At 52.5% G+C, this 18,347-nt stretch overlaps 1 protein-coding gene across 1 annotated transcript in view; it reads right to left on the minus strand.

Annotated features, from left to right (window-relative positions):
* LOC141106895 (uncharacterized) overlaps positions 1-17,787 on the minus strand; it is a 41,600-nt gene extending 23,813 nt beyond the window's left edge. The window contains 11 exon segments of the mRNA XM_073597824.1: positions 12,827-14,335; positions 14,799-14,940; positions 15,035-15,175; positions 15,298-15,447; positions 15,560-15,709; positions 15,832-15,981; positions 16,097-16,246; positions 16,369-16,518; positions 16,651-16,724; positions 16,841-16,964; positions 17,659-17,787. Coding sequence (XP_073453925.1) covers positions 12,827-14,335; positions 14,799-14,940; positions 15,035-15,175; positions 15,298-15,447; positions 15,560-15,709; positions 15,832-15,981; positions 16,097-16,246; positions 16,369-16,518; positions 16,651-16,724; positions 16,841-16,874 — 2,650 coding nt within the window. The 5' untranslated portion in view covers positions 16,875-16,964; positions 17,659-17,787.
* Between the last annotated feature and the right edge of the window lie 560 nt (positions 17,788-18,347).

Consider the following 18,347-nt stretch of genomic DNA (forward strand, 5'->3'; position numbering starts at 1 on the left):
CACCGTGTCCCCCTGTGCCCCCCACCTCCCCACAGTGACTCCCTGTGCCCCCCACCTCCCCACAGTGACCCCCTGTGCCCCCCACAGTGTCCCTCTGTGCCCCCCACCTCCCCACAGTGCCCCCCACCGTGTCCCCCTGTGCCCTCCACCTCACAAGTGTCCCCCTGTGCCCTCCACCTCCCCACAGTGTCCCCCTGTGCCCCCCCACAGTGTCCCCCACCTCCCTGCAGTGTCCCCCTGTGCCCCCCACCTCCCCAGTGGCCCACAGTGCCCCCCACCTCCCCACAGTGTTCCCCTGTGCCCCCACCTCCCCACAGTGACCCCCTGTGCCCTCCACACACCCCCACAGTGTTCCCCACCTCCCCAGTGTCCCCCTGTGCCCCCCACCTCCCCACAGTGACCCCCTGTGCCCCCCACCTCCCCACAGTGTCCCCCTGTGCCCTCCACCTCCCCACAGTGACCCCCTGTGCCCCCCACCTCCCCACAGTGACCCCCTGTGCCCTCCACACACCCCCACAGTGTTCCCCACCTCCCCAGTGTCCCCCTGTGCCCCCCACCTCCCCACAGTGTTCCCCTGTGCCCTCCACCTCCCCACAGTGACCCCCTGTGCCCCCCACCTCCCCACAGTGTCCCCCAGTGCCCCCCACCTCCCCACAGTGTCCCCCAGTGCCCCCCACCTCCCCACAGTGTCCCCCAGTGCCCCCCACCTCCCCACCAGTGTCCCCCTGTGCCCTCCAAACCCCCCCCCCCCGTGTCCCCCACCTCCCTGCAGTGTCCCCCTGTGCCCTCCACCTCCCCAGTGTCCCCCTGTGCCCGCCACCTCTCCACAGTGTCCCCCTGTGCCCCCACCTTCCCACAGTGTCCCCCTGTGCCCTCCACCTCCCCACAGTGACCCCCTGTGCCCCCCACCTCCCCACAGTGACCCCCTGTGCCCTCCACACACCCCCACAGTGTTCCCCACCTCCCCAGTGTCCCCCTGTGCCCCCCACCTCCCCACAGTGTTCCCCTGTGCCCTCCACCTCCCCACAGTGACCCCCTGTGCCCCCCACCTCCCCACAGTGTCCCCCAGTGCCCCCCACCTCCCCACAGTGACCCCCTGTGCCCCCCACTTCCCCACAGTGTCCCCCTGTGCCCCCCACCTCCCCACCAGTGTCCCCCTGTGCCCTCCAAACCCCCCCCCAGTGTCCCCCACCTCCCTGCAGTGTCCCCCTGTGCCCTCCACCTCCCCAGTGTCCCCCTGTGCCCGCCACCTCTCCACAGTGTCCCCCTGTGCCCCCACCTTCCCACAGTGTCCCCCTGTGCCCTCCACCTCCCCACAGTGACCCCCTGTAACACCCACCTACAGTGTCCCCCTTTGCCACCTCCCCATAGTGTCTCCCTGTGCCCTCCACCTCCCCACAGTGACCCCCTGTAACACCCACCCACAGTGTCCCCCTGTGCCACCTCCCCACAGTGTCCCCTGTGCCCCCCAACTTCCCACAGTGTCCCCCTGTGCCCTCCACCCCCCCACAGTGTCCCCCTGTGCCCTCCACCCCCCCCCCCACAGTGTCCCCTGTGCCCCCCAACTTCCCACAGTGTCCCCCTGTGCCCTCCACCCCCCCACAGTGTCCCCCTGTGCCCTCCACCCCCCCCCACAGTGTCCCCTGTGCCCCCCAACTTCCCACAGTGTCCCCCTGTGCCCTCCACCCCCCCACAGTGTCCCCCTGTGCCCTCCAACCCCCCCCCACAGTGTCCCCTGTGCCCCCCAACTTCCCACAGTGTCCCCCTGTGCCCTCCACCCCCCCACAGTGTCCCCCTGTGCCCTCCACCCCCCCCCACAGTGTCCCCCTGTGCCCCCCAACTTCCCACAGTGTCCCCCTGTGCCCTCCACCCCCCCCCCACAGTGTCCCCTGTGCCCTCCACCCCCCCCCCCCACAGTGTCCCCTGTGCCCCCCAACTTCCCACAGTGTCCCCCTGTGCCCCCCACCTCCCCGCAGTGTCCCCCTGTGCCCTCCACCTCCCCACAGTTTCCCCCTGTGCCCTCCACCCCCTCACAGTGTTCCCCTGTGCCCTCTACCTCCCCACAGTGACCCCCTGTAACACCCACCCACAGTGTCCCCCTGTGCCCTCTACCCCCCCACAGTGTCCACCTGTGCCCCCCACCTCCCCACAGTGTCCCCCTGTGCCCCCCACCTCCCCGCAGTGTCCCCCTGTGCCCTCCACCTCCCCACAGTTTCCCCCTGTGCCCTCCACCCCCCCACAGTGTCCTCCACCCCCCCACAGTGTCCCCTTGTGCCCCCCATCTCCCCACAGTTTCCCCCTGTGCCCTCCACCTCCCCAGTGTCCCCCTGTGCCCTCCACTCCTGCCCCACAGTGTCCCCCACCTCCCCGCAGTGTCCCCCTGTGCCCTCCACCCCCCCCCCACAGTGTCCCCCTGTGCCCCCATCTCCCCACAGTATCCCCCTGTGCCCTCCACCCCCCCACAGTGTCCCCCTGTGCCCCCCACCTCCCCACAGTGCCCCCGTGCCACCTCCCCACAGTGTCCCCCTGTGCCCTCCACCCCCCCCACAGTGTCCCCTTGTGCCCCCCATCTCCCCACAGTGTCCCCCTGTGCCCTCCACCTCCCCAGTGTCCCCCTGTGCCCTCCACTCCCGCCCCACACTGTGCCCTCCACCTCCCCACACTCCCCCTGTGCCCTTCAGCCACCCCCACGGTGCCCCCCTGTGCCCTTCACCCCCCCACAGTGTCCCCCTGTGCCCTCTATCCTCCCAATGGTGTCTCCCTGTGTCACCCACCCACAGTGTCCCCCTGTGCCCTCCACCCACCTACAGTGTCCCCCTGTGCCACCCACCGTGTCCCCCTGTGCCCTCCACCCCCCCCCCCATGGTGTCTCCCTGTGCCCTCCAACCCCCCCACAGTGTCTCCCTGTGCCCTCCAACCCCCCCACAGTGTCCCCCTGTGCCCTCCCCCCGACAGTGTCCCCCTGTGCCCCCCATCTCCCCACAGTGTCCCCCTGTGCCCTCCACCCCCCCCACAGTGTCCCCCTGTGCCCCCCACCTCCCCACAGTGTCCCCCGGTGCCCTCCACCCCCCCACAGTGTCCCCTTGTGTCCCCCATCTCCCCACAGTGTCCCCCTGTGCCCTCCACCTCCCCAGTGTCCCCCTGTGCCCTCCACTCCTGCCCCACACTGTGCCCTCCACCTCCCCACACTCCCCCTGTGCCCTTCAGCCACCCCCACGGTGCCCCCCTGTGCCCTTCACCCCCCCACAGTGTCCCCCTGTGCCCTCTATCCCCCCAATGGTGTCTCCCTGTGTCACCCACCCACAGTGTCCCCCTGTGCCCTCCACCCACCTACAGTGTCCCCCTGTGCCACCCACCGTGTCCCCCTGTGCCCTCCACCTCCCCCCCATGGTGTCTCCCTGTGCCCTCCAACCCCCCCACAGTGTCTCCCTGTGCCCTCCAACCCCCCCACAGTGTCCCCCTGTGCCCTCCCCCCGACAGTGTCCCCCTGTGCCCCCCATCTCCCCACAGTGTCCCCCTGTGCCCTCCACCTCCCGCCCCACAGTGTCCCCCTGTGCCCTTCAGCCACCCCCCACAGTGCCCCCCTGTGCCCTTCAACCCCCACAGTGTCCCCCTGTACCCTCCACCCCCCCCCACGGTGTCTCCCTGTGCCCTCCAACCCCACACGGTGTCCCCCTGTGTCTTCTCCCCCAACAGTGTCCCCCACCTCCCCACAGTGTAACCCCCACCTCCCCACAGTGTCCCCCTGTGCCCTCCACCCCCTCACAGTGTTCCCCTGTGCCCTCTACCTCCCCACAGTGACCCCCTGTAACACCCACCCACAGTGTCCCCCTGTGCCCTCTACCCCCCCCACAGTGTCCACCTGTGCCCCCCACCTCCCCACAGTGTCCCCCTGTGCCCCCCACCTCCCCGCAGTGTCCCTGTGCCCCCCACCTCCCCACAGTTTCCCCCTGTGCCCTCCACCCCCCCACAGTGTCCCCCACCTTCCCACAGTGTCCCCCTGTGCCCTCCACCCCCCCACAGTGTCCCCTTGTGCCCCCCATCTCCCCACAGTGTCCCCCTGTGCCCTCCACCTCCCCAGTGTCCCCCTGTGCCCTCCACTCCTGCCCCACAGTGTCCCCCCTGTGCCCCCCACCTCCCCACAGTGTCCCCCTGTGCCCTCCACCCCCCCCCCACAGTGTCCCCCTGTGCCCCCATCTCCCCACAGTATCCCCCTGTGCCCTCCACCCCCCCACAGTGTCCCCCTGTGCCCCCCACCTCCCCACAGTGCCCCCGTGCCACCTCCCCACAGTGTCCCCCTGTGCCCTCCACCCCCCCACAGTGTCCCCTTGTGCCCCCCATCTCCCCACAGTGTCCCCCTGTGCCCTCCACCTCCCCAGTGTCCCCCTGTGCCCTCCACTCCCGCCCCACACTGTGCCCTCCACCTCCCCACACTCCCCCTGTGCCCTTCAGCCACCCCCACGGTGCCGCCCTGTGCCCTTCACCCCCCCACAGTGTCCCCCTGTGCCCTCTATCCCCCCAATGGTGTCTCCCTGTGTCACCCACCCACAGTGTCCCCCTGTGCCCTCCACCCACCTACAGTGTCCCCCTGTGCCACCCACCGTGTCCCCCTGTGCCCTCCACCCCCCCCCCATGGTGTCTCCCTGTGCCCTCCAACCCCCCCACAGTGTCTCCCTGTGCCCTCCAACCCCCCCACAGTGTCCCCCTGTGCCCTCCCCCCGACAGTGTCCCCCTGTGCCCCCCATCTCCCCACAGTGTCCCCCTGTGCCCTCCACCTCCCGCCCCACAGTGTCCCCCTGTGCCCTTCAGCCACCCCCCACAGTGCCCCCCTGTGCCCTTCAGCCACCCCCCACAGTGCCCCCCTGTGCCCTTCAACCCCCACAGTGTCCCCCTGTGCCCTCCATCCCCCCCATGGTGTCTCCCTGTGCCACCCACCGTGTCCCCTGTACCCTCCACCCCCCCCACGGTGTCTCCCTGTGCCCTCCAACCCCACACGGTGTCCCCCTGTGTCTTCTCCCCCCAACAGTGTCCCCCACCTCCCCACAGTGTAACCCCCACCTCCCCACAGTGTCCCCCTGTGCCCTCCACCCCCTCACAGTGTTCCCCTGTGCCCTCTACCTCCCCACAGTGACCCCCTGTAACACCCACCCACAGTGTCCCCCTGTGCCCTCTACCCCCCCACAGTGTCCACCTGTGCCCCCCACCTCCCCACAGTGTCCCCCTGTGCCCCCCACCTCCCCGCAGTGTCCCCCTGTGCCCCCCACCTCCCCACAGTTTCCCCCTGTGCCCTCCACCCCCCCCACAGTGTCCCCCACCTCCCCACAGTGTCCCCCTGTGCCCTCCACCCCCCCACAGTGTCCCCTTGTGCCCCCCATCTCCCCACAGTGTCCCCCTGTGCCCTCCACCTCCCCAGTGTCCCCCTGTGCCCTCCACTCCTGCCCCACAGTGTCCCCCCTGTGCCCCCCACCTCCCCACAGTGTCCCCCTGTGCCCTCCACCCCCCCCCACAGTGTCCCCCTGTGCCCCCATCTCCCCACAGTATCCCCCTGTGCCCTCCACCCCCCCACAGTGTCCCCCTGTGCCCCCCACCTCCCCACAGTGCCCCCGTGCCACCTCCCCACAGTGTCCCCCTGTGCCCTCCACCCCCCCACAGTGTCCCCTTGTGCCCCCCATCTCCCCACAGTGTCCCCCTGTGCCCTCCACCTCCCCAGTGTCCCCCTGTGCCCTCCACTCCCGCCCCACACTGTGCCCTCCACCTCCCCACACTCCCCCTGTGCCCTTCAGCCACCCCCACGGTGCCCCCCTGTGCCCTTCACCCCCCCACAGTGTCCCCCTGTGCCCTCTATCCCCCCAATGGTGTCTCCCTGTGTCACCCACCCACAGTGTCCCCCTGTGCCCTCCACCCACCTACAGTGTCCCCCTGTGCCACCCACCGTGTCCCCCTGTGCCCTCCACCCCCCCCCATGGTGTCCCCCTGTGCCCCCCACCTCCCCGCAGTGTCCCCCTGTGCCCTCCATCCCCCCCATGGTGTCTCCCTGTGCCACCCACCCACAGTGTCCCCCTGTGCCCTCCACCCCCACCTACAGTGTCCCCCTGTGCCACCCACCGTGTCCCCCTGTGCCCTCCACCCCCCCACCGTGTCTCCCTGTGCCCTCCACCCCCCCACCGTGTCTCCCTGTGCCCTCCAACCCCCCCATGGTGTCCTCTATGGAGTGGTGCATGTAAATGGATATGTGTCTGTTTACGCCTGAATACATCCGATCCGATCTGCTATAAACAGATTGATGCCTCCTTCCAATACCAGCCAGACACTATACTGTGGGCCTCCAGGCTAGATCCTCAGTTGCCTCCACCTGATTTATTTCTAGCTCCTTTTCAAAGTAGGCCCTCCAGGTTACCCTGAGCTGAGACCTCGGTGGACTTAGATTTCAGCTGACTTGCTTAAAAGGGCAAGCAGCCCTTCCAGGCTGGGATCTCCTTCTGCTGGACAAGAGCCTGATTGTTCTAAATCCCGGACTATTTATGCACTTCTCAGCCACCTACTGGGCACCCTCTCCCCAGGGATTGGCGGATAATATTCAGGCCCGGGGTCTGCCCCTTCCAGTCCACTACATTCTACTACTTTCACTAGAAGACAGGGGAAAGCAGTTGAGCCTACAGCCAGCAAGACCTAAAACAGCTGAAAGGAATCACTGACTACAGAGGAGCTAACGAAACTACATTTACCTAAACCTCTCTAGCAACCTAACTAGGAGGGTGATACATTTGGTTGCATTTGGTCTATAAACCAGAGGCTCTGGATGGACAGTTGGATAAATGGCTCTATATTTAGGATGTATCTGGTCTATAAACCAGAGGCTTTGGATGGACAGTTGGATAAATGGTTCTATATTTAGGATGTATCCGGTCTATAAACCAGAGGCTCTGGATGGACAGTTGGATAAATGGTTCTATATTTAGAACATATCCAGGCTCTGGATGGACAGTTGGATAAGTAACTCTGTATATGCAGAATACATCTGTTCTATAAACTATAAAAGACGTCCCAGGAGGAAGAGGGCGAACATGACCGGTGGGTTACTGGGTGTAAATATAAAATAAGATCTTATTACCTCCTCTGCTGCCAGTTACAGCAATGTCTCCTCTCTACTTCCCTCTAACTTCTCTTTTTTCTGGGAACTCCCTATTTATACCTCTATATCACTTCCTGTCTGTGCCCTACATCACTTCCTGTCTGTGCCCTACATCACTTCCTGTGTGTGACCTACATCACTTCCTGTCTGTGACCCACATCACTTCCTGTCTCTAGTGACATCACTTCCTGTCTCTAGCGACATCACTTCCTGTCTCTAGCGACATCACTTCCTGTTGGTGTGTTCTAAGCGTTCTAAGAGATCACCACCTTGTGTTGAATATAAATACTGCAGTCTACATTACACTTCATCATTTTCTCTAGGCTGCCTCCTGGTCCATTCCTTATGTTACACCATGTAGATTATATCTCAGATAAAATACAGACATAAATAAAATGAAAACAATTTTAATATTTATAAATGTAAAACCAAATACTGAAAAACCAAAGTAAACATTGAAATACAACATATATTTTTTTGCAGTAAACCCTATAGGGGCTGGGATACATTTGGGTGCCTCAAGGAGAGCATTAATATGGAACGACCGCCCCATAGCAATCGGTGGGTGTGGTCAAATTGTTCATGCTGACATCATCGCCCCACCCTTCAGTGATGCCAAACCTGGCCCCAGGCAGCCCACAGCTCCTGGACGTCAACAGATTTTTGTGTTGTGACTATATTTGTTACTTGGGGAGGCTAGGGTTGCCACCTATTCTTCAAGCCAAACCCGAACACTTTTGTGGCGCATGGCATTTTTTTGTTGTAATATACACTATATAGGATTGTAAAAGACCTTGGGCACCTTTGGGTGGCTTAAAGAGAGTAGTAAAACAGTGTGCTGTGTACACCACGGCGAACAGAGGGTGTAGCCCCATTGCGGTAACCATGGAAGGGGCCTATATGTACCCACCCTACCTACAACCCCCCTTACTATCCACTGCACCCCAACCTTTCATCTGACAGTTCAAAGTAGCCCATCCTACCTATAGCAACTCACACTATCAACACCACACCAAAGTGGCCCATTATCTCAACACTTCAAATCAGTCCATTATATCTAAGACACCCCAAAGTGGACCACCCAAACCACAGCAACCCAAAGAAACCCACATCAGAGAGATGCACAGGGGGAGGCAGCAGGGTGGACGGTGGGGCTGCAGTTACTACATTCTCCAACAGATCTCCTCCACCATCCACACTACATTCTCCAACAGATCTCCTCCACCATCCACACTACATTCTCCAACAGTTCTCCTCCACCATCCACACTACATTCTCCGACATCTCTCCTCCCACCATCCACACTACATTCTCCGACAGCTCTCCTCCACCATCCACACTACATTCTCCAACAGATCTCCTCCATCATCCAAACTACATTCTCCGACAGTGCTCCTCCACCATCCACACTACATTCTCCAACAGATCTCCTCCACCATCCACACTACATTCTCCGACAGATCTCCTCCCACCATCCACACTACATTCTCTGACAGATCTCCTCCACTGTCCACACTACATTCTCCGACAGATCTCCTCCACCATCCACACTAGATTCTCCGACAGATCTCCTCCACCATCCACACTACATTCTCCGACAGCTCTCCTCCACCATCCACACTACATTCTACGACAGCTCTCCTCCACCCTCCACACTACATTCTCCGACAGATCTTCTCCCACCATCCACACTACATTCTCTAACAGCTCTCCTCCACCAGCCACACTAATGTAGCGGTACCCCCATTTGGGCTGCTGATTGACTCTATATCATACTGGGTACCCTGACTCTGCAGACCCTCTCTTACCTCTGACACCTTGTGTTCCATTGTTAAATACCACATTAGTAATGAGAAACTCAGACAAAGTCACTGGACCACTCAAAGAATGTTTATAAGGTAAAGGATAACACAAGGAAATGGTACGATTAAACAATGAATGAACACAGGTTATGATTGACAGAGATATTTGTTCAATGCAATGATATCATACACTTGTACCCAGTAGCAACCTGGTGAGGGTATATGTGAACAGGTGCACAGGGAGATAGATCTTCAATACTTTTAACACATGTATTGAATACCTTCCCACTGAGGCCTCAACACACAGACCAATGCACTAAGAGAATGCAAAAACAGTGAATACAGTAATACAATACAAGTTCTAACTATATCTCACTAAATGGCTCCCTCTAGGTTGCAGTTCAGAGCAATTCTCCAATGTAGAGCAGTAAAGCCTTGTAAAGGAATAAAGCAGTGAATGTTCCTCAAATTCCAGTTTGTCTTCAGCTAGCTTATTTTATATTGCAGTGTTGAGTTGTGTAATTATTTTTAATCCAAGAGAAACAGCGAAAGAGCAATATCTGTAGAATAGGATGCTATGGATTCCTTAGCTGAAGAACTATTCCCACTTGTAATTCCTTTTATGGGTGATTAATACAATACTGACCTTACCGCACAGGGGAGAAAAAAACAAGGCCCCAAAGTCTGGTTGTAAGTTGCTCAGGTGCAGCAGATTCACAGCCGTGGAACTACAGGTCTCAGCAGCAGTCTGTAGGAAAGAAACTTACTCAGCAATACTGCAGTCACTACTTGGATGGGCAGCTGCCCTCTCACCACTGTGGATCCCAGCTGGCTGGCAGACTCCGTCCGGAATCTCCTTCAGGTGCTTCCGTCAGTGAAGATGATGCCAACACGCCATGCTGCTCCTCCCGGTTGGCTGGCAGATGTCTTCAAATGCTCTGAAGCGCAGGCCGATCCACCTGCTCGATTAGCAAGGCCATCCTCCAAAGATCCCTTTGGGGCAGATGATCCGGCTCTCCGCTGTAGGCTGCAGTCTCTCACTCCTGGTCACACACACAGACCTCCTGCTGGCAGTTGAATGGCATCCAGAGAGGCCGAAAGTAGACCACGCCTCTCCTTTTATCTCTCTTCCCAGCAGGCTGTTCTAAGACTTGGCATTGTGGGTTCTGTAGTCCCGAACTGATTTAAACAACATGAGTCACTTCCTTATCTAAACTACACATTCCACAATGCATAGCTGTTTTACTCCTTAAACAGAAGGAAAAGTCTTCACAGAGTCCAGCGGTCACTAGAGGGAGCCAAACCTTTACTTAAGAAACAATAAACTACTTAACATAATAACTTTAGTAGCAACCCCTGGGCTACACAACATTCTCTGACAGCTCTCCTCCTCCATCTACACTACATTCTCCAACAGCTCTCCTCCACCATCTACACAACATTCTCTGACAGATCTCCTCCACCATCCACACTACATTCTCCAACAGATCTCCTCCCACCATCCACACTACATTCTCCGACAGATCTCCTCCACCATCCACACTACATTCTCCGACAGCTCTCCTCCACCATCCACACTACATTCTCCGACAGATCTCCTCCACCATCCACACTACATTCTCCGACAGATCTCCTCCCACCATCCACACTACATTCTCCGACAGCTCTCCTCCACCATCCACACTACATTCTCTGACAGATCTCCTCCCACCATCCACACTACATTCTCTGACAGCTCTCCTCCAAAATCCACACTACATTCTCCGACAGCTCTCCTCCACCATCCACACTACATTCTCCGACAGCTCTCCTCCACCATCCACACTACATTCCCCGACAGATCTCCTCCACCATCCACACTACATTCTCCAACAGATCTCCTCCACCATCCACACTACATTCTCCGACAGCTCTCCTCCACCATCCACACTACATTCTCCAACAGATCTCCTCGACCATCTACACTACATTCTCCAACAGCTCTCCTCCACCATCCACACTACATTCTCCGACAGATCTCCTCCACCATCCACACTACATTCTCCGACAGATATCCTCCACCATCCACACTACATTCTCCGACAGCTCTCATCCACCATCCACACTACATTCTCCAACAGATCTCCTCCCACCATCCACACTACATTCTCCGACAGATCTCCTCCCACCATCCACACTACATTCTCCGACAGCTCTCCTCCACCATTAAACTACATTCTCCGACAGATCTTCTCCACCATCCACACTACATTCTCCGACAGATCTCCTCCACCATCCACACTACATTCTCCGACAGCTCTCCTCCTCCATCCACACTACATTCTCCAACAGCTCTCCCCCAACACCACACTACATTCTCCGACAGCTCTCCTCCACCATCCACACTACATTCTCCGACAGCTCTCCTCCACCATCCACACTACATTCCCCGACAGCTCTCCTCCACCATCCACACTACATTCTCCGACAGTTCTCCTCCACCATCCACACTACATTCTCCGACAGCTCTCCTCCACCATCCACACTACATTCTCCGACAGCTCTCCTCCCCCATCAACACTACATTCTCCGACAGCTCTCCTCCACCATCCACACTACATTCTCCGACAGATCTCCTCCACCATCCAAACTACATTTTCAGGCAACTCTTCCATCTTTTTTGCAGTAGTTTCTCTTGCCGGCTCCTCTCAATGTGTTTACGAAACCAATAATCTTTGTAATTTTCTGTAAGTGTGATGTCTCCCCATTGACCACCGGTGGGCAGTTTTCATGGACTGTCGGTGTAAATATTGGACTTACTCAGTACCGTTTTATATGAGAACCACGTTCCTTTAATTTATTCTTTATGGGTATACATCTGTCGAACCACACCCCTAAAAACTCTAATATTTTTATTATACCCCCGATGTACTGTGATGTGCTTTGTACACCACTCGTCTCTATCTGACCCCCTCCCTAGGAGAATCTGAGGCTCGTGGGGGTCACATTTATTCCCTTGTTATGTCCCATCATCAGAGTCCTCACCTGTATGAATTTTCTGGTGTCTAACAAGGTCCTCTTTGTGAATCAAACATTTCCAGCACCCTAAACATGAGTCAGGGTCCTCACTTGTGTGCTTTTTCTGGTTTCTCACAAGTTCCTTTTTTTCTGAGTGAAAGATTTCCCGCACTCTGAACATGAATAAAGACCCTCATCCGTGTGAATTCTCTAGTGTATAACAAGGTCTCTTTTAGGAATGAAGGATTTCCCGCACTGTAAACATGGATAAGGACGCTCACGCTGAACATAAATGAGGACGCTCACTAGTGTGAATTCTCTGACATCTACCAAGGTCTCTCTTTTCATTGAAAGGTTTCCCCTCACTGTGAAGATGAATACGGACGGTCACCCGTGTGAACTCTCTGGTGTCTAACAAGGTGATCTTTTCGAATGAAAGATTTCCCGCACTCTGAACAGGAAAACGGACGCTCACCCGTGTGAAGCCTTTGGTGTTTGAAAAGTGAATCTTTTGTTAAGAAAGATTTCTCGCACTCTGAACATGAAAATGGACGCTCACCAGTGTGGTTCCTCTGGTGTACAATAAGCAGTCCTTTATCACGAAAACATTTCCCACACTCTGAACATGAATAAAGATGCTCACCTGTGTGGATGCTCTGGTGTCTTACAAGGTGTGCTGTCCGAGTGAAAGATTTCCCGCACTCTGAACACGAATAAGGGTGCTCACCTGTGTGAATTCTCTGGTGTTCAACAAGGTCTTTTTTGTGAGAGAAAGATTTCCCGCACTCTAAACACGAATAAGGACGCTCACCTGTGTGAACTCTCTGGTGTGTCAAAAGTGCTCCACTTGTGATGAAAGTTTTTCCGCACTCTGAACATGAATAAGGTCGCTCACCTGTGTGAATTCTCTGGTGTACATTACGGTCTTTTTGCTGAGAGAAACACTTCCCGCACTCTGAACACGAATAAGGGCGCTCACCTGTGTGAATTCTCTGGTGTTCATCACGGTTTTTTTTCTGAGAGAAAGATTTTCCGCACTCTGAACACGAATAAGGACGCTCACCCGTGTGAATTCTCTCGTGTACATTACGGTTTTTTTTCTGAGAGAAAGATTTCCCGCACTCTGAACAACGGAAAGGACGCTCACCCGTGTGAATTCTCTCGTGTACAGTAAGCTCGGCTTTTAGAGAGAAACATTTCCCACACTCTAAACAAGGGAAAGGACGCTCACCAGTGTGACTTCTCTGGTGTCCAATAAGATGTTTTTTGCGATTGAAACATTTCCCGCACTCTGAACATGAGAAAGGATGCTCACCTGTGTGAATTCTCTGGTGTACAATAAGTTGTCCTTTCTGACTAAAACATTTCCCGCACTCTGAACATGCATGAAAATGCTCAACCCTGTGTACTTTCTGGTGTCTAACAAGGTGTTCTTTGCGACTGAAAGATTTCCCGCACTCTGAACATGACAATGAACGCTCTCCATTGGGAACCCTCTTATGGCTTAAAGAAGATATCTGGGGATTAGATGGATCTGGTGATCGGTCAGCATTGTTTGAACTTAGAAGGACATCCGAAGTCATAGTATGAGATTTCTCAGAAGGTTCCTCAGGATTTGAAGGTCCTATTGATCTTAGATCGACATCTGAAGTCATAGTATGGGATTTCTCAGAAGGTTGCTCAGGATTTGAAGGACCCAATGATCTTAGATGGACATCTGAAGTCATAGTATGGGATTTCTCAGAAGGTTGCTCAGGATTTGATGGACCCATTGATCTTAGATGGACATCTGAAGTCATAGTATGGGATTTTTCAGAAGGTTGCTCAGGATTTGATGGACCCATTGATCTTAGATGGACATCTGAAGTCATAGTATGGGATTTCTCAGAAGGTTGCTCAGGATTTGAAGGACCCATTGATCTTACATGGACATCTGAAGTCATAGTATGGGATTTCTCAAAAGGTTGCTCAGGATTTGAAGGACCCATTGATCTTAGATGGACATCTGAAGTCATAGAATGGGATTTCTCAGAAGGCTCCTCAGGATTTGAAGGATCCATTGATCTTAGATGGACATCTGAAGTCATAGTATGGGATTTCTCAGTAGGTTCCTCAGGATTTGAAGGACCCACTGATCTTAGATGGACATCTGATCTCATAGAATGTAATTTCTCAGAAGGTTCCTCAGGATTTGAAGGACCCATCAATCTTGGATAGACATCTGGAGTCATAGTATGGGATTTATCAGAAGGTTCCTCAGGATTTGAAGGACCCGTTGATCTAACCAACCAATCAGACTTAACTTTCGGAGAATATTGTGAAATGTCAGTTTCTTCTGCCTTACAATCCGGAGATATAATATGTCCCTCCGATGTATTTATATTCCAGAAACACCGTCCATCTGCTGGAAAGCAATATTTAATATAAGTCATATCTGTTCTCATACATCTTGTATTCAGAAGTCATAGATCTATGTGTAGCTTTCAAAACGTTCCCAGAGCTCTGGCATTTGATTGGGTGCAATTATAACAGGAAACTACAAATAAAACCAGATCAATGACACAAAACACCCAAATCATACTAAGCAATAGTATTTCTGCATTGATGACAAGGTTATAGTAAAGAATGGGACTTTCCTCCACCTATTCTTTAAAACATATCAAAGATATACTATTCATATAGTGTACAGAAGTGGTGGTAAACTATAAAATGTGCACAGCAGAGCCTAAAACATACATTTGTAAAAGTGAATCTATCAAACGTCCACCAGTCCTGTGCAAGAGAAATCATGAAATATCAAATAATCCCAATATTTTATACACCGAAAAAAATGTGGACGGTTTCTGCATTTAGTGTTTATGACTTACTTGTGTCCATATGTAGAGAAGATTCCTCCTGTTTACTTTCCATAATCATCTCCCCCTCCTCCATAGACTGCTGATCTCCACTCACCAAGCTCTCTTCTTCTTCCTCTTTATGCTCAGCTTTGATGTCTCTCAGTTCTTCACCCTAAACACCAAAGATTTATAAAGAGGAACAACAGATTACATAAAAGAATGTCCTCTCATAGAATTTTTTTTTTTTTTACCCCAGTCCCATCTACCTGATCAGGCTCTTTATAACTGGGGGTTTTCTTGGGAAAATTCTGGGAATACAGAGGACCTCTCTCCTCCATACACTGCTGATCTCCACTCACCAACCTCTCTTCTTCTTCCTCAACATTGTTGTCTTTCCGTTCTTCATTCTAAATTGTAGAGATGATACAATATAACATCTGGAAACACTGCTGCCAATAATTGGAGATTACATAGAAGATTATCCTCTTATAAAATTATTTTTACATTCTTTTTGCCCCGTCCCATCTACCTGATCATTCTCTGTATAGTTCTGATCTTCCCGTGTAGAAACCTGGAAATACTGAGGACAACCCTCCTCCATAGACTGCTGATGTCTGGTCACCAACGTCTCTTCTTCTTCCTCTTTAATCTCAGCTTTGATGTCTTTCACTTCTTCATCCTAAACCCCAAAGATGATGGAATACATTTATAAAAAAAGAAGATCAGATTACATAGAATATCATCTAATAGCTTAGAATACATTTTAGGTCTACATGCTCAGTTCCATCTACCTGATGATGGTGAGGGATGGTGCGAACTTCCTGTGTGGAATCCCGGGAAAACAGAGGACCTCCCCCTCCCATAGATTGCTGAGCTCCACTTATCGACATCTCTTCTTCTTCCTCTTTAATTTCAGCTTTGATGTCTTTCCGTTCTTCATTCTAAATTCAAGAGATGAAAAAATAGAACATCTGGAAACACTGCTGTCAATAATAAGAAATTACATAGAAGATTGTCCACTCATAGATTTTTTTTTTAGTTCTTTTTGCCCAGTCCCATCTACCTGATTATTCTCTGTATAGTTCTGATCTTCCCGTGTAGAATCCTGGGAATACAGAGGACAACCCTCCTCCATAGACTGCTGATGTCTGGTCACCAACGTCTCTTCTTCTTCCTCTTTAATTTCAGCTTTGATGTCTTTCACTTCTTCATCCTAAACCCCAAAGATGATGGAATACATTTATAAAAAAAGAAGAAGATCAGATTACATAGAATATCATCTAATAGCTTAGAATACATTTTAGGTCTACATGCTCAGCTTCATCTACCTGATGATGGTGAGGGATGGTGTGACCTTCCTGTGTGGAATCCCGGGAATACAGAGGACCTCCCCCTCCCATAGATTGCTGAGCTCCACTTATCGACATCTCTTCTTCTTCCTCTTTAATCTCAGCTTTGATGTCTTTCCGTTCTTCATTCTAAATTCAAGAGATGATAAAATATAACATCTGGAAACACTGCTGTCAATAATAAGAAATTACATAGAAGAATGTCCACTCATAGAATTATTTTTGAGTTCCTTTTGCCCAGTCCCACCTACCTGATTATTATCTGTATAGTTGGCATCTTCTCGTGTAGAATTCTGGGAATTCAGAGGACAACTCTCCTCCATAGACTGCTGATCTCCACTCACCAACATCTCTTCTTCTTCCTCTTTAATCTCAGCTTTGATGTCTTTCAATTCTTCACCCTAAACCCCGAAGATGATAGAACACATTTATAAAAAAAAAAAAAAAAAAAAAAAAAGACCAAGAGATTACATAGAATGTCCGCTCATAGATTAGAATACATTTTTAATGTCTACATTCTCAGTCCCATCTACCTGATCACGGTGAGGGATGGTGGAATACATAGGATGGGGACATCTCTCTTGTGGGTTCCCATTACTGGATCCATCTGTAGGAAACACACACACTGACTGAATACATTGTTTCTATGTGTTTATCAGATGATGGGGGATCTAGGTGGATCCTCCGTACTGCTCTCTCCTTTACAATAAAGTCTCCTCTTACCCGGTGATGTGAGGGGCGGCTGATTGTCCATCATGACGTCCTTGTAGAGATCCTTGTGTCCTTCTAAATACTCCCACTCCTCAATGGAAAAATAGACAGTGACGTCCTGACACCTTATAGGAACCTGACACACACAATGATACAGTCACCATCCAGACACATCCCTTGTCTGTTACTGGATAATGTCCCAGAATTCCCGGCACCGCTCACCTCTCCTGTCAGCACTACCCCAAGACAGCTTCATGAAAGTTGGATAAATGGCTCTATATTTAGGATGTATCTGGTCTATAAACCAGGGGCTCTGGATGGACAGTTGGATAAATGGTTCTATATTTAGGATGTATCTGGTCTATAAACCAGAGGCTCTGGATGGACAGTTGGATAAATGGTTCTATATTTAGGATGTATCTGGTCTATAAACCAGAGGCTCTGGATGGACAGTTGGATAAATGGCTCTATATTTAGGATGTATCTGGTCTATAAACCAGAGGCTCTGGATGGACAGTTGGATAAATGGCTCTATATTTAGGATATATCTGGTCTATAAATAGAGTTGCCACCTCATCCCTTTAAACCCGAACACATATGAATTACACAGGTTCTGAGGCTAATTTAATGCAGATAAGGCAACAAGTGAGTTTAATTACCATCCTAATCAGCCTCAGAACCTGTGTAATTTATATGTGTTCGGGTTTAAAGGGATGAGGTGGCAACCTTATCTATAAACCATAACAGACATCACAGTGATGTGGAAAAAGGACGAAGGACGGACATGATGGGGGGTTACTGGGTGTAAATATAAAATAATATCTTATTACCTCCTCTCCGGCTAGTTCCAGCAATGTCTCCTCTCTACGTCTCTTCAACTACAATTTTACCGGGAACTCCCAATTTATACTCCTATATCACTTCCTGTCTTTATCTGACATCACTTCCTGTCTTTATCTTACATCACTTCCTGTCTGTGTGTTCCAAGTGAGATCGCCACCTTGTGTTGAATATAAATACTGCAGTCTACGTTATGTTTCATCGTTGTCCCTGCTGCCTTCCTGGTCCTACCCTCTGTCATGTTACATCCATGATTACACATGTAGATTATATCTCAGATACAATTCAGACAATAATACAATGAAAACTATTTTTTCCTCATGTTTGATTGTTAATAAATATTAAACAACATAATGAAAACCAAACAAAAAAAATGAAATAAAATGTACTGGGCTCAAATCTAACAGTTTTAACACATGTAGAAGAACATTTATTTTAGCCCTGTAATGATTGATTGATTTTGTTGCTGGGACCACAAGACAGGGAATAAAGAGGTTGACAGTAAGACTGTCTGTGGTGACGTGGGGCAAAACCAGTTGGGGGACCCACTGTGGTTTATGTAGAGATAGACTTACCTCTATGCCCTGTGCTGTATAGTGGGAAGGGGGGGAGGCAGAATTAACAATGTGATGTTTACTACCTCTGTGCACGCACCTGTGTCATATAAACCAAATGCCGA

The sequence above is a fragment of the Aquarana catesbeiana genome, linkage group LG08, assembly GCF_042186555.1.
Source record: "Aquarana catesbeiana isolate 2022-GZ linkage group LG08, ASM4218655v1, whole genome shotgun sequence".
In the NCBI taxonomy this organism is placed as follows: domain Eukaryota; kingdom Metazoa; phylum Chordata; class Amphibia; order Anura; family Ranidae; genus Aquarana; species Aquarana catesbeiana.